General features: G+C 34.6%; 1 protein-coding gene across 8 annotated transcripts in view; it reads left to right on the forward strand.

Moving 5' to 3' along the window:
- RYR2 (ryanodine receptor 2) overlaps positions 1-16222 on the forward strand; it is a 314525-nt gene that overhangs the window by 137306 nt on the left and 160997 nt on the right. For all 8 annotated transcript variants that reach the window (XM_072331791.1, XM_072331794.1, XM_072331787.1 and 5 more), the window contains 6 exons: positions 2233-2329; positions 7551-7625; positions 8161-8317; positions 11234-11398; positions 12832-12953; positions 15508-15691. In XM_072331791.1, coding sequence (XP_072187892.1) covers positions 2233-2329; positions 7551-7625; positions 8161-8317; positions 11234-11398; positions 12832-12953; positions 15508-15691 — 800 coding nt within the window. The remainder of the gene's footprint in view (positions 1-2232; positions 2330-7550; positions 7626-8160; positions 8318-11233; positions 11399-12831; positions 12954-15507; positions 15692-16222) is intronic.

The raw sequence follows: 16222 nt of genomic DNA on the forward strand, positions 1-16222 counted from the left end.
GTATAGAAAAGAAGCAATAAGAGAATGGAAACTAGGCAGGAATGCTGTTGAACACAGGATGGAGTAAGAGAAGAAAAAAAAAACACAATATTTGGAAGGCCAGAATACCTCTTCAAATAGATTATATTAGGAAGCGGATGTGGAATGATGCAGAAGGATGAAACTGTAACTTGTTGGGGGAGAACAGGGACTGGAAGTGGGACATAAAATTCTAGGAACTGATTGGGAGTGGTTTTGTGAGGAGCTTATAGTTGAGCAGAATGGAGGAGAAGAAAAGATGAAGAGAGACAGTATAGAACAACTTTCAAAATCCATTCTATTTAAAAACTAGGATATTTTTGTTTGTTTTTTGATACAGCAACTTCTGTCATGACAGAACAAAGATCTCTGTGTTAATACTGGTTTAATAGAAAGAAAAAATTCTGTCATCTTTTACGTCCTGATTTTTCTGGAAAGCCCTATGATTTTTAGGTGCTTGCAGATTAATTGTTCTTGTAATAGAACCTCAATGGTCCTTCTGTCATTCCCTGGAAGTTTCTTGTTCAATTTTTTAAAAAGACAAAACTCTGAATCTTGACATTAGTTGTCTTCGTTGTTTTGTTATTAAACATTTCTGTTTGCAATTTTGCTTGTTCAGATTTCAGGAACAGAGTGACCAAATCTCTACATACTCTGTTTTGTACTGTGGGAATCATTATGCCATTCAGATCATCTGAGGTGGCTTCTGTCCTGATAGGTTACTAAAAATTCTAGTACATTACTTATCAGTACCCTGAACTGTATTGGAAGAAACGTTCTGTTGATGCTTTCTACCTTCCAACCTGTTGCTGCATCTTCTCATTGTCCTCCCTCCAGCAATGGTGTGGAGTTTGTATTAGTAAGTCCAGTGTCTTATGGCCAAGATTCAAGTTTGTGCTACACTACATCTCCCAAATTGGCACACTTCAGTATTAAGGCTTGTCTGGCAATTTGGGAAGAACACGTCTACAATTACAGAATATAGTAGGATGTTGTGTTTGTACCCCCAGGAGATCATGTGAAAATGACTCAATATCATTTTATTAGCTGTGCATTTTCTACGTTTACATTTCTGTGCATTCTCTTTTCTTTGTTGCTTTACTTTTGTGTTTTCATGTGTCTGAGATATAGACCAGTTTTTTATATGTTGACCAGTTTTTTTTGTTTGTTTGTTTGTTTTTGAGAAGATCGGGTGGAGTTCTGTGAGAACTAGAGTAAAACCTTATTCTAGCAGATCCAGCAAATTCTACTCTAATCCAGACTCTCTTCTTGTCATTGCTGAATGACTATTGCATTTAGTGTGTATGAACTGTGGGGATTTCTAACTTACATATTGTTTACATAGAAATAGCTTCAAGTCATTATTCCAATGAAATATATTTTTAATGTTTTTGCTACAATACAAAATCAAAGGAATTATATTCCCAAATCTTGTTAAATTGTGGAATTTAATAGGAAACAGTTCAAGCAGGAAAGATGAATTTTGAAATTCTGTGTACTGTAAGCACTTATTCAGCAGAGAAAAAAAACACCTCAATTGCACTTAATATTTTTACTGGTTAGAATTATGAATTTATTTTCAGTTCCTGGCTTCAAATGTTGAGATGCTGTGCTTTAATTTTGATGTGCTTTAATGTGTGAAAACACTTATCTGTCCCTGTAAACTAGAGAGCTTTGAATTTGCTTAAATGGTGACAGTGTTTTCTATATAGGGATTTATCTTTGGTATCCCAATAAATAATATTTGCATTTTGGTTTTGGGACTCAGAGTTTTGAGCAGATCTTTCCAGTTTTTCTCACAGGAAACTTGAAAAGATAGCAAAAATAATTCGAAATTTAATGCATGCACACACCTGTTTATTGTTAGCATTTAAACTGGAATCCTTTTCTGAAGTAAATGTAAAAAAAAAATGAGCAGGTAAAATGGAAGAGAAGTGCTTCACACTCTATTGATTTGTATTCTGTGATGATTCTAGTTTCACCTACACCAGTCTTTTTCTGAGTTGCACTAATTCTGTATGATCCCTTTTCTGTGGCTCTCTTTCTCCTGATTTGTCCTGCTTGCTGACCTGGAGCTCTTCTCACTTGAATCTCCAGCATATGGGATATCTTTCCCTTCATCTGACTCTTTTCTTAATGTAACTCCAGTACAAAGAAAAAAAAAAAAACTAACAACAAAAACTGATTCACTTTATTTTCTTCTCTTCATTAAAGGATATCTGATAGGTGGGGATGTTCTGAGGTTATTGCATGGTCACATGGATGAATGCTTGACAGTCCCTTCTGGTGAACATGGAGAAGAGCAAAGAAGGTAGGATTCCAACTTAGAATAGAATAGTAATGGAAATTACCACTTCAATATTGAATGTCATTCAAAGTATAAAATTTGGAAGGATATTTTGATGAGATGAATCATTCACAAGAAGAAATGTTGAGGTGAGCTTTGGGTATTAACTTTTTGCTTTTTATCTTTTTAAATTGATCAGATATTTCTGGGTGTGAAACAGTAGTATCTGTTGAAAGTGGACTTTGTCCAGTAGTATGAAACAAAACGTGTTGAGTTGTAGGGTGGATAGTGAACATTGCTTTTATTTTATTCTTACTTTCTAGCTTAAAATCAAATCTAGAACACATGCTTCCAACCTTTAAATCTGTTATTAGTTGGGTTGTGATATATAAGGCAGCACGGGAATCCAATAATTATGGTTATTTTCTTATTAGGAGTGTTATTTGTTTTATTGCTCATCATTTACTATGTTTGATATTATTCTTATAGTGAGTTCTGGTAACTCATCACTGTCATTACTGACTTCAAAATACTGTGAATTAAATATATTGTTTTCTGTACTGCTTTTTTTTTTTTTTTTTCTGTCCAACATGTAATATATCAGTACATTTCATATGGATACTACTACTATGGGTATCAATCTCATGTGTATCTGAAGTAGTAGTCTAGAACTCAATTTACAGTTGTTTTGTTTACTAAAGGAATCTAAGATGGAAGTAGGGCAGTGAGGGTGGCTCAGTATTTATTTTCTCCCAGAGTTAATTGATTAATCCAAATGAAAAGGCCGGCACTCAGATTGCAGGTGTCTGAGTACTGTGATGGCATGGGTGAGTTAAAATGTAGAGCAGAACTAAAATATCTTCATTTTTTTGAATAAAATATACTGTGAACTTCAGTAGATTTATTCATGCCTTCCTCTTGATGATTGCTAATTGGTATTGTTTATTTGGCAGAAATCTGGATCTAGGTGATTTTAAGTTTCTTTCCAATTAAAACCATTCTAGGAGTCTGTGATACTGCTTGTTTAATCCATCATACCATCAGTTAGGTGACTATGTTTCCATGATAAAGTACTATTCATTCATTTTCAAGTGAGTTTGTTTTGTTCTATATCTTGTAAAGATAGGAAAGAATGACTGAATAATGATGTAAGGAATAGTAGGATTTTTCTTGAAGTTGTAAATATGAATGAGAAATCATCAGTTATTTCCCAGTTTCAACTGATAAATTGCAGGATTTTGTGGATTTATTTATTTCTTTATTGCCTTTGAAAATTATCTTGTGATAGATTTTTGTGGCATTGTTTCACTTGTTTTGTTACAGCAAATACCTGAAGAGCAGCTTGGCTTTGAGAAATGCCAGTGTGAAGGAGCACTGAGAAGTTTCACATCTGACATTGCTTTGCTAATTCACCTTATTTGATTTCTATTTTTCTGCGAAGGTCTTCTCTAATGCCTTTACAAATAACAGATCAGACAGCCCTAAAATAATGGTTTTATTTGTCATGTCATTTGTTATCTAAACCTGAGGATGGATAAATGTTTTGATATGGAGGATTCTCGTAGGCAATTTCTAAAATTAACTGCTGTTTTTCTCTATTCTTAGTACATTGATACATGTAATTAAATTTGAGTATAAAAGTGTTGCAGAGATTACCAGAAGACCAAAAAAAAACCAAAACAAACAAACAAAAAAACCAACCCCACAAAAAACACAGCAACACATTCTCATGCTATTTATACTTTGATGGAACAGCATCTAGCACAGCAGGGGTCTACAGTACAGTGAGAATGCAAGATGTATTTTCAATTACTGTATCTAACCGAGGCAAGGTCATCGAAATCTGCACAGGAAGAGGCCTAATACAGTGGCAGAAGTAATCCTATAAAACAGCGTATAAAATTATCTTGTCTCTCACAATTTGTTCTGAATATATACTTTGTTTCATCATTTAGTTGCTGAGCTGGAGATTTAAAGATTTGTGCCCTGAGAAAGTGCTTCCTTGAAGACTTGCCAGGCCAGCTCTGCTCTACTCACTTGTCCTTGAGGACAGTTTACCAGGGGATTTTGTTGACTAACTTCCTGAAAGCTGGTATTTGGCTTTCCTAAAGTTTAGCATCTTGATTTTACTCTTTGTCTGTCCCATATCTCCCAGGACTGTGAACTCCACCATTGTGTGGTCACTACAGCCCAGGCAGCCTCCTTATGTCACCTATCAGCTCACTTGTGTTTGTGAGCAACAAGTCCAGTATTGCATCATGCCTGGTGGTTTTTTTTTGTTTGTTTGTTTTTTTTTACCTGGCTATAGAAGTTATCCTTGATGGATTCCAAGAGCCTACTGGATTGCCTTTAGCTTACTGTGTTGCTTTTCCAGAAGATGTCTGGGTGGTTCATGTCCCCCAGCAGGATGAGAGCCTGCAACCACAACACCTACTGTAGCTGGCGGAAGAAGACTTCACCAATGGTCTCTGCTTGATCAGGCAGCTTATAGTAGACACCAACCACAAGCTGTTGCTTTGGTCTCTAACTCTTACTTGTAAGCTTTCAGTTTGCTCATGACATTCTTCAGGGACATCTCTTCACATTCTATTCCCTTCTTGAAAGAAGGCAGTGCCTCCTCCCCTGCTGTTTCAGAGGTGACAGCTGCATTGTGGTTTTCTAGTAGCATGGTACCTTCTGGCTTCTTTTGTTTGTTTCTTAAGCTGTGTGCTGGTGTAGAATTTGTTCTTTTGCTCAGAGATCTGAGATCCAGCTAGCTGCTGTTTTTGTTTCTTACATACACAGTCCAGCCTGTGCTCTGTGTTAGCTCCTTTTTTTTTAAAGTGCATTGTAAGGTTTTGTAATTCAAAGACTTTTTCTGCTTCTACTCACTCATAAGCATCTTCTTTGCACTTTGACACCTAGACATTTTCTCCACCCTAACACTGTGAATCTCTGCTAACTGATAGCAAATGGGAATTTTTGTTGGTTATTCACGTCATTAATAACAATGTTGCATTTGTCCTGGTAATACAATCTGATATGGTTTTACTAGTGTCAGTTTCAGAAAGGATAAATGTGTTAGGAATCATACTTCCTTTTCAGAACAGATTTTTTCTCTAGGTTATATAAAAAGAAATGTGGTGTATCCTATCAATTACAATTCTTATTCAGAGCAAGTAGTAAGGAGATTGGTTTGAACAATCTCAGAGCAGTTTTATGTATTCATTTTCATGGAAGGAGTGAAAAATGAGTCTTAGATTTCTTATACAAAAGAAAAAAGTATGAGTGTGCCCAGATTAGGAATTTATTCAACTGTTGTGGGGTAACAGTATATTGTTTTGGTAAAGGCAGTGTGATTAAAAATTGAAATCTTCTATACAAACCTAACATCTAGAAACTAAATTCTACTTTTTGTCTTCAGTCTTGCTTATAGAAAGTACTGCTGCTCTGTTCTTGACCCAAGTGTCTGAGCTTTTACTTCTTCTTCCTTGTAGGGGTCCTTAATCCCAGCTTTCTCAGTCCATATTCGGATTGATATAACTGATTCTTTTGTGTAGAGCAACTGTATTTATACTGTTGTAGCCCTTTATTCTTATCAATGTAAGAAATATTTTCAGGATTTTTTTTCTTTCAACTTTGATAAACAAATGGCCTGCTTGGTTTCTTTTTTTCCCCTTCTATTGTGTTTCCCTTCCCTTCTTCACCCCGCCCCCCCCGCCTCCTTTTTTATTTATTTTGTTTGTTTGATATTGTTTTGTTTTGCTTTTTGTCTTACATTACCATCCCAATGCTTGTAAGTCCCATTGGAAATAATAGAGAATGATTAAGGGATGAATTTAGGTTCACAACAGGAGTTTTTTTAGGTATTTACAATTACAGTAATTCAACTGCTATATATAATCCAAAGCTATTTTCAAGAGAGTACTCAAATACAGAGTGGTGATAGCTTCCAGGTTTCCAATGTGGAAAAAAAAAATGTTTCCTGAAAAGTAACAAAGTGTCAATTTAAAAATGAAATACTCTGATTAATTTAAGCCTATGCTTTCACCGGATTTCTTGTATTTGCAATGGCAGAAAAAGTGTTGAATAAAGCTGGAAAATCTTATATTATGGTGAGTGCAAGAATTCTGAATGAGTTTTTGTCAGAGAGGTTCATATTAAAAGAAAGCAGGATCTAATCAGAATTTGGGTAGCACAGAACAAAGATGAATCTGATCCACTATTGTTTGAATGTTACAGAAAGCAACCTTGTTAGTTGCAGAATGAAAATTAGAATAAACACCAGGTGAGAAGAGAGTAACTGAAAACAAAAATGACTGAATAGAAGATTGTTTATCATTTTCATTTTACTGTACTTATGAAGGTCCATTTCTCTAGAAATTAAGACTGACTCTTGTTCCCTTTTATGAAAGAAATACGAGAGGCTTGCAGGTCTTAATCTGTCAACTGCTATTAGCACTGTAACCAGAGCAGCAAATGACTTACGATAATATTTGGAGAAAATACTGTCTGTGAAATCCAAGGGATGACTTTGTACAGATTTGTGCATTTACTTACAATTTCTTTTTAGTACATGAAGTGTGTGCTTATGGTTTTGGGCTTTTTCTTCTCTGCATGGATAATGATTTTTTTAGTTTCACTTCACTGACTTTTAAAAGCACTCTGATTTCTCAACATATGTGCAGGGAATGAGAGGGGTATGTTAAAATTTCAAAATAGGAAGCTATTAATTTCTGAGATGTGTGAAGACTGCATCAACTCGGGTGCCATAAGATAAAATACAGTATGAATAGGTACATATTTCAATGCAATAGGTTGAATAGTTATTTTTATGAAGTAAGTTCTGAGAGAATACTGCCTTTCTTTAGAATAATAGCAGTGATAATTAACCCTTATCATTGTTACTTTTTTTTTTTTTTTTTTTTTTTTTTTTTTTTTTTTTTTTTTTTTTTTTCCTCTTCCCCGTGGAATCTCTGTCCTTAATGAAAACTGTAAGGTAAAGTGAACACCATATAGATTTCATTATTCTGATTATCATAATAATGGATGTTAAAGGCAACCAGATAAAAATTGCTTGAATAATTAGATCTCAAGGTTTGTTTGATAAGATCTGATTTTGAATGTGAATACCTTTGGAATTTGACAGTTACAGTAGTTGTCTCTGTGACCTTAGCATGAGAGATGCAGTTAAATATACAAGAAAATATAATTAATTTTTGCCACAGAGATGAACGTTTAGTTTATGCTTTTGCTTGTTTTTCAGAACTGTCCATTATGAAGGTGGTGCAGTGTCAATTCATGCTCGTTCCCTTTGGCGATTAGAAACTCTGAGAGTTGCGTAAGTAAAAGCTGTCACAGAAGAATACTCCATTTGACTGGGTATTTTTAGTACAATGAGAGTAGTACTATTACATCATATTAATAGCTGTAAAATCAGATTGATAATAAATTTTGTTTCTCAAAAAATGTTAAACTGCTTTCATGAAAAATGGCCTTCTGGTAGAAAGCATATGTTAATATTGCAGCTTTTGTTAATACACTTGCTGTGCTTTTTTTTTCTTTTCAGTTGCCATAGCTATCATTGAACTCTTGATTTTCTGTTTTCATACAAATATGTGACACAGGAAACTAGTTCTGATTCAAATTTACAGGTCATTCCTAACTTAAGACAGCAATGAAATAGAGAGGGAAAAACCCCTTATAGCTATAAAGTAGTCACTTTCTTGCTTATAGCCTGACACGTAGAATTTTACAGTTCTACCATTTTACACTTTTATTGACTAGTAAGCAATATAATGTGCTTTAGAACGTTTTCCCCAAAAGTTAAACTCTGTGTCTTGTTTAAAAAAGAACATTTCCTTGAACTTCCTTAGGTGGAGTGGAAGCCACATAAGATGGGGACAGCCATTCAGACTAAGACATATAACAACAGGAAAATATTTAAGTCTCCTGGATGACAAGAGTCTTCTTCTTACTGACAAAGAGCAAGCAGATGTAAAATCTACAGCATTCTGTTTTCGGTCTTCCAAGGTATGGAATCAGAGCAGCATTATTATAATTTATAGCAATCCCAGTATCTTTTCAGTGAATAGTAAAAGAACTGAGTGTAATTAATATCTAGTAAACTACTTTTGTCATATTTCATTGGGTAAGACTACATTTTTTTTTTTTTCCCTCTGCTTGCCCATTTTTGAATGGTTTATTTAGTTCTAATTTATTTTTTCTTATGAACTTTTCTGATGCTTCACTCTTATGTCAGTCAACAGACATAGGAAGCATTTATAGCACTGTGATTTTTTGAAATTTTAATTAGGAATTTGTTATTTCTTTCACTAGATACTATGTCGCTACACAGCTACAATTGGCATAGTTGAAATTTTCACTTGACACCTTCAGTAATCATTATAAGTGCAGGCTAGTACTTTGTATGGAGGGTAAACAGTTTAAAATAATACTATGATGAAGTCTTTAATATCCTTTGATTTATCTTACTGATACTGAATTTTTGACTGTAGCAGTGGTATTTTTTTAAAAATTATCTTTCAAGTATATACTAAGAATCAATAACTTATATAATGACTATATATTTGGGATGATAAGAAATGAATATATACCTGGAAGCAAGTATACAGACCTTTGATGTCTAATAATGAGGACTCTAGAACAGATGGTTTTTAGATGCAAACCGTATCTGTAGGTAACTAAGATAGTAATGCCTCATTTATTTCTGTGGAAACTACAACAGATACAAATATCAAACTAGCACTAGTTGATAGAAGAAATTCTCAGCTATAAAACTGCTTTCCAACATAGTCACCACCATTAGTTATTTTTTTTTATCAACAGTGAATAGGACCCTGCATTCTCCGCTCATAAAAATTTATACCAGTGTAGGTGACCCAGTGTTGCTGTCATCATTAATGAAATGCACCACCCATCACTTCACTGTGATACATGCTTGGTCTCCATAAACATTCAGCAACCATCAGTAGATGTGAATGGATAGTTTTTTTCCTCTTGGAGGAATTCATAGGCACATCTGTAATTGTATGCACTTCTATTTCAGATGTCAGATTGTCCCTCTACTGCCATCTGTCACACACCACCAACAAAATGTAATGGAATATTGGCAGGAAGGTTCATCCTCTACTGCCATACCACCAACATCTGCCTGTGTGTGCGTGTGCATATTGAGACAGAAGGGTCATAGTTAATCCATAAAGATTTCAGGACAAGGTAGTACAGTTGTACTGGGGAGTGCCTGTTGCATTTTTTATATATGACATCAGTTACTCTCCACATCTAGATGTAGTTCTCTAGCTGAGGTTTCACCAGTGCAGAGTAGAGGAACCAGGATCACCTCCCTCAACCTGCTGACCATGCTTCTTTTGTTGTCGTCCTGTATAAAGTTGGGTTTGTCGTTGCTGTTTGTCCATATCTCACTGACATAAAAAGAGCTAAATCAAATCTCAAGAAATCGGTTGCAAGAAGACGAGTAGAAGAAAAGTGTTATGGTGTGGAAGTACAGCATTTACACAAAACTTCACACTATCTTCTGTTTAAGAAGATGGTTCACAAAACTGAAGGTTGAAATTGGGCTGTTGTTTCTTCATTTGATATCAGGTCCTGATGTGCTTTTTCCTGTACTGTTGCTTGTGTGAAATGTTCTACCATAAAAAGCTTTTCAATTTCCAGCTGTAACAAGTAATCAAGCACTTACGGAGGTCAGACATTCACAAGATAGTGAAATCAACATACATATCCCTAAACATCACTGAACTGATGAATGTATTATCTCTGGGCATGCAATGTTATGAAAATTATGACAATTCTACCTTAATATTGATTTCAGCTTCTTTTTTATAAATTTCTCTAAAATGCTTTTTAATTGTAGTTTGAAAAATGTAGTTATGTGGCATCTCCCTTTTAGTTAAATATTTTTTAATAATCCTTCAATAAATTAGAGATTATTGTCTTTTCATTTCAAAAACCCAGTCTTTGTCATCTCTTGCAGTGAAGCTCTTTCCTCAAATTCTCAGACTCAGACTGCAGTGAAGAATGTTAAAAATCCTTGAGGAGTTTGAAACATAACTATATTAATTGAGCACCACCCAATAGTGCAGCTGGAGAGATTAAATGGTTCTTTTGCCATGAATGTGAATGTAGAGTGTCTTATAAACTGATGTCTACAGGGAAGAACTTGATTCTTGTAAGAGCTAGATGCTACATTTCTTCTTCTGGAATGACTGCTGTCTTCATAGGTACCCTGTTGGATTGATAAATGGGCATGACATTCTTCTTTTACAGCATGCCAACAAACCAGTAAGAAACACTTGGGAATGGATTACTTTTCTCAAGAAATATTGAACCTATTGGTGGGCAGTAATGGGATAATGGCAGTTACTGGTTAAAGACCATCTGTCTATGACAGCTGGAAATTAATTGCAGATTGGTGCTCATCCTTCTCAGGCTGAGGAATTAAAAACAACAAATAACCAAATTAAAAAAAAAAAAAAAAAAAAAAAAAAAAAAAAAAAAAAGGCAAAACACCACCACCATCACCAACAAAAAAAAACAGCCAAATAAAACCAAACAGAAAGGACTGCTGTAGTTTAGTGCTCAGTTCAGCTGAGGGATTTGATGCAATTGGCTTTGCTTGGTAAGCTTTTTTGTTTCAATAATGACAAGCACTGACAGTTATGATTCTAGTTCTTTCCCAGGCAGGAGAAAATTGTGAAGAGCTACACTTCAGTGTAAATAGGATCCATCTCTCCACCTTTTCCCTAAATATTTAATTAGAAGTTCCAGTTTTTAATCATATCTATGAAGAAGGATGTCACGTGCTCTTTTAGGTCCTGTACTGGGAGCTTGCATAATATTAAATATTTGATGCAAATATTAACATGTCAGTTATTTTTTTTCATGTACATTTTTTTCCTTCCTTAGGAAAAATTGGATGTAGGTACGAGAAAAGAGGTAGATGGAATGGGAGCACCTGAAATAAAATATGGAGATTCAATATGCTTCATACAGCATGTAGACACTGGCTTGTGGCTCTCGTACCAGTCTGCTGATGCAAAGTCTGTAAGAATGGGTTCTGTGCAACGCAAGGTAAGACTGTAAATAGGAATGCACTAATGCACTTCATTTAATTGGTATGGTAGGGAAGCAGGGGAAAGTGAAAACTACATGAGAGCACTAATTTCCAGGCTTCAGATCTTCGGATATTTTAACCATTTGTTTCTTTCAGTGTAAAGGTGTTTTTTTGTTTGTTTGTTTTTGTTTCTTGGCATAATGGAAGTTAGATTTACACGACCTAATGAATTCCCAAACTTAAAACTGAGCAAAGTCTGCTTTCCTCTTTATATTAACCCACAAAGACTGATAGATCTGTATATATTTGATGACAACCTGAAGTACTAGTATTAGCCTTTACTATATGTTAACATTCCTTTCTTCAATGTACTGTAGTTTGGAATGAAGGGACTGTTTAGTTTGAAGCCTTTCCATCTTGTTAAACTCTTGTTTCAAGTCCTGAGGGATTTTTTTCTTCTAGAGAATAATATCCGTGGTTAAGCAGAATGTTATCTCAACATAATGAAGTTGGAAAAACAGTTTTCTGTAACTTAATACACATTCCAGAAGCTACATTTGTATTATTATTGCAAATATTCAACTTTATGGGGAAACTTCTCAGAAAGGAAAAAATATTTGTCTTCTTTCTTATGTAAATGAAATAAAATGACATGTTAAAATTCTTATCAGACGTAGTGTGATGTAGAATTTTCTGTTACTGTTTTATGTGCCACAAGTACAAAGCTAAAGTGAAATTTCTATCATAGTATTTAGGTATGTAAAATTTGTGTGTGATACCTTTTTATCTGTCTATCTACATGCACATATTTATGCCTATTTATTTATCCACGTGCAGGTATTTATGTATTCTATAAGTATCTTCTGTAAAAGTAATATATGTTTGGAAGTCAATGTTTTATAAACATATAATGTTAATGCATATGATGTTAATCTTAAATAATTCTGAAACATTTAAAACAAGATATATTATTGAATAATTCTGTAATTTATGTAACAAAAATTTGTGTGTGAAAAATAGTTAAATATGAAACTATGTAGATTGGATTGAATAGTCTTAGGGGCATGGTAGCTAATTACAGATAACACTAAGTTATCAGTAGTGATTCAAGGCATATTCAGGAAACAACACCAATAAAATGATTTTTTTTTTTTTTTACCTTGTATGAACTTTAGAGACCTGCTTCTGAGTAAGTGAACAGTTTTCTAGGTTGAACAAGAATTATTCCATGCCTTAGCCTTTTTAAAATATATATGTGTGTTTATTTATGTCTGTGTGTATATATTTAAATACACACCTAAATATACATGCATATATATATATATATATATATACACAAATGGTATTAAAATAATATTCACTTCTCTGCCTTACTGTGTGAATTTTCATACCTCTTATTTATGACACACATTTGATTTTGCAGTGATAGCTTCTTAATTTTGTATTGCAGGCAATAATGCACCATGAAGGTCACATGGATGATGGTTTAACATTGTCCAGATCTCAGCATGAGGAATCCCGTACAGCACGTGTCATCCGTAGTACAGTCTTCCTTTTCAACAGGTTTATAAGGTACACATTTAAAATGATCATTTAGTCACTTTCTTTTCTTTTTTTTTTTTTTTTTTTTTTTTTTTTTTTTGTGTGTGTGTGTATTCAAAGTGACTAATGGTGCATTTTTAAGTCAGCAGTGGAAAAGCAGATGAATAATTTTCAGGCTAAACTTTATGACAGTTCTTAGCCAACAAAGTACTGTGGTGGCCAGTTTCTTTTCTCTGTCTTGATTTCAGTGTATAGTCTCACCAAAAGTTCTCTTAAATGTGTGAGTTTATGCCTTGTTTTTACCCTCCTCCTACACATTTCTTCATTTCCTCCCTTTTAAATAATACTTGTTTATTTCATGGAATATTTAATGTTGCCCTCTAGGAGTATATGGTATTTGCATTTATTTTCCTACTCCAAATCTTCTCCAATAATACTGATGGATATTACTTTTCAAATGCTTTGTAACTCCAGCAGTGGAAAAAAATGTCACACTTGTTAATGTGGTTGGCAGTAGGAAAAGGATGATAGATGATAAGACTATATTTAATGAAAAGAGTTTTTTAGAAACTCATTTTTCAGAGACTACTGTATGGGAGATGGTGACCCAAAACAACCACATCTTAACACAAATGCACAGTTGAAGATACAGGTGTTAGTTTATTAGAAAATGTTTACCTGAATACTTACATAAGAGCAGAGGAAAACAACTGTCAGAAAAGTTGTGTGCCATGTGAGAAAATAAAAAAGAAATTGAAGCCCTAGTTAGCTTTATAAATCAGATGTTTTCTTAGGACCTTCTAAGAGTGCAATAAAAGGTAATGACACAGAAAGACAATGTGATGAAGATGTTTTACAATTCAGGGTACTATTTAGTTATAGTACAAGTTTATACAAAGTGCATAGGAAATCCCACATTGTGTTTAACAACTTAGTCTTGGCAGAATGTTACTTTAAAAAGAAAAAGGTGAATTGGAGAGGGTTGAAATTACACTCCATAAATGTGTGGCTCTGGAGAAAAATAGGTGACAGTTTCAAATAAAATGCAATAAAATAAAAATTAAGTTTTTAAGATAACTCCTGCAGCTATGTTTTGAAACATTGCATTACTTAATCTAACCAATCTAAAAATCAAAGAGATTTTTATTATTCACCAGCAAATATTTCTAGTAGATTTGTTTCCAAATATACATGTTTTCCAGTTTACAATCTGAGATGAAAATACCAGATAAGAAGTCAGTGGTGTGCTTTTTGTTGTTTTTTGTTTTTTTGTTTTGCCTTTAAATTCAAACTAACATGCAAACACCAAAACAAGCAAAGAAACCAAATCACTCAAACCACTGCAGTTGTGAGTAAGGTTCTGATCCTTTAATGCCAAGAAATGGGGGAGATAATGCAATGGGCCTAGGGGATTACATCTGTGAGTTTGGTGTCTCCTGTGCCAGTTGAAGCTCATCAGACTTTAGATCAGCATAACGGAAGCAGTTATGAACACTGAAAGGATGTTTTGTTCTGTGGCTAGATTATTCTTGATCAAAAGCTAGCGAAGCCTTTTACAGTGGCAGAAATGAGAATGAGTCCAAACTGAAATCGGGATTGTCAAGTAATCTGTCCCCTCCTGCTCTCCCTGCTATGTGCCAACAGGTGGGTCCTTCTCAGGGCTGCTCGTCAACCTGTGCTTGAGAGCCAGATTGTTTCATAAGTCCTGCAGCTTAATAGACATCCTCAGAAGTATATTTTCTTTCTTTCTTTTCTGAGGGTGGCTGGTGGATCTGCAGAACATGAGTATCCCATTTTTTGTGTGTGTGTGTGTGTGCTACATGCAAAACCTTCTGCTCATTCCAGAAAGTTCTGGTGAGTCTACTGCTCACCTTACTTGCTGCCAACCACTGCCTTCTCCAAGGTCTGCAGCAATGGCTGTGTTCCAAAAAAGATAAGTTTTAAATGGAGGAGAAAATGATTTTGTTATTATTTTCTTTTTGGAGTGGGGATCTGGAGAGCACAGCATCAAAGAGGAATTGGATTACAGGGTTTATCTGGGATTTGGCTAAGCAAGGGGCAAGTTAAACATGGAAGAGAATGGTCTGTTCTCCATTTCTAGGAGACAGTGAGCAAGACCAAGCTTGAATTTTGTATCAGAGATGGTAAAAAGCTGAAGTGTTGGGACAGACCATGGGAGGGCTGGATCTCCCAGCACTGGAAATTGCTGAAAAACATAGTAGATATGCGCTTGAGATATTTACAGTATCTTCTCCTTGTTTTCTCTTTATCTTTGGATCTGCATCTGAAAATGCTAAACTCACAGGTTGAGTAAGATAATCTGTTTTCTGGAAACATTTTTGATGCTTCCAGTCATGGCAATGATTGATGATGATGCTTTGATTGTTTGCTAGGGTAGTTTGAGAAGGGAAATGTGGATCAATAAGTGGCAAATGGGGAAGACATAAGTCATTGTTAAGAAATGTTGTCTGAAAATAAATTGAGCTATGGAATCTAAACAGAGATTACTTGTAAACTAATGAAGAGTTGATAAGGTAAAATAAATGCTTTCCCAGTACTCAGGAGACTTTGTGTCTTATTTTAGGGGCCTTGATGTTCTCAGCAAAAAAGTGAAGTCTTCCACAGTAGATTTACCTATTGAGTCAGTCAGTCTGAGCCTTCAAGACTTGATTGGCTACTTTCACCCTCCCGATGAACATTTAGAGCATGAAGACAAACAAAACAGGCTCCGCGCACTGAAGAATCGCCAGAACCTCTTCCAGGAAGAGGTAGCTCTTTGTTTCACTTTTTTTTTTTTTTTTTCCCCCTGTTTTATCTGCAAGTATTCTTTTATGGTGTCTGTGGTACTGATGTCTAATCTGGAGTATACTTGCAGGATTTGTCCTATATAACTCGAACTATTTGCTACGTTTATAATCTTTTAAGATCTGTTGATTTTCTTGTGTATTCAAAGAAATACATTTAAAACCTTTAAAAAAAAAAAGTTAGATATTAATATAAGCAAACAACCCAAGTTCTGACCATAATGTACTCCTTTAGTGTGAGTTAGTTTCTTCTGTTATAGTTTTTTTTCTTCTGATACAGGATGTTATGGTTTAGTAGGCATGCTTCAACTATTATGTTTAATATTCTCTATTATTTCTCTGATAGGGATGGTTGCCTGTTATTTGTCAGATGCTTAAGTGTCTTCTAGAATAGGGATGCCTGGAATACTGTGTATTTTTTTTATTTTGACCATCCAATTGATAAATATTTATTTTCATAGCAGATGAAAACATGCATCAGTGCTGTTTTTTAAA

This window comes from Excalfactoria chinensis, chromosome 3 (genome assembly GCF_039878825.1).
Source record: "Excalfactoria chinensis isolate bCotChi1 chromosome 3, bCotChi1.hap2, whole genome shotgun sequence".
NCBI classification, from domain to species: Eukaryota; Metazoa; Chordata; class Aves; order Galliformes; family Phasianidae; genus Excalfactoria; species Excalfactoria chinensis.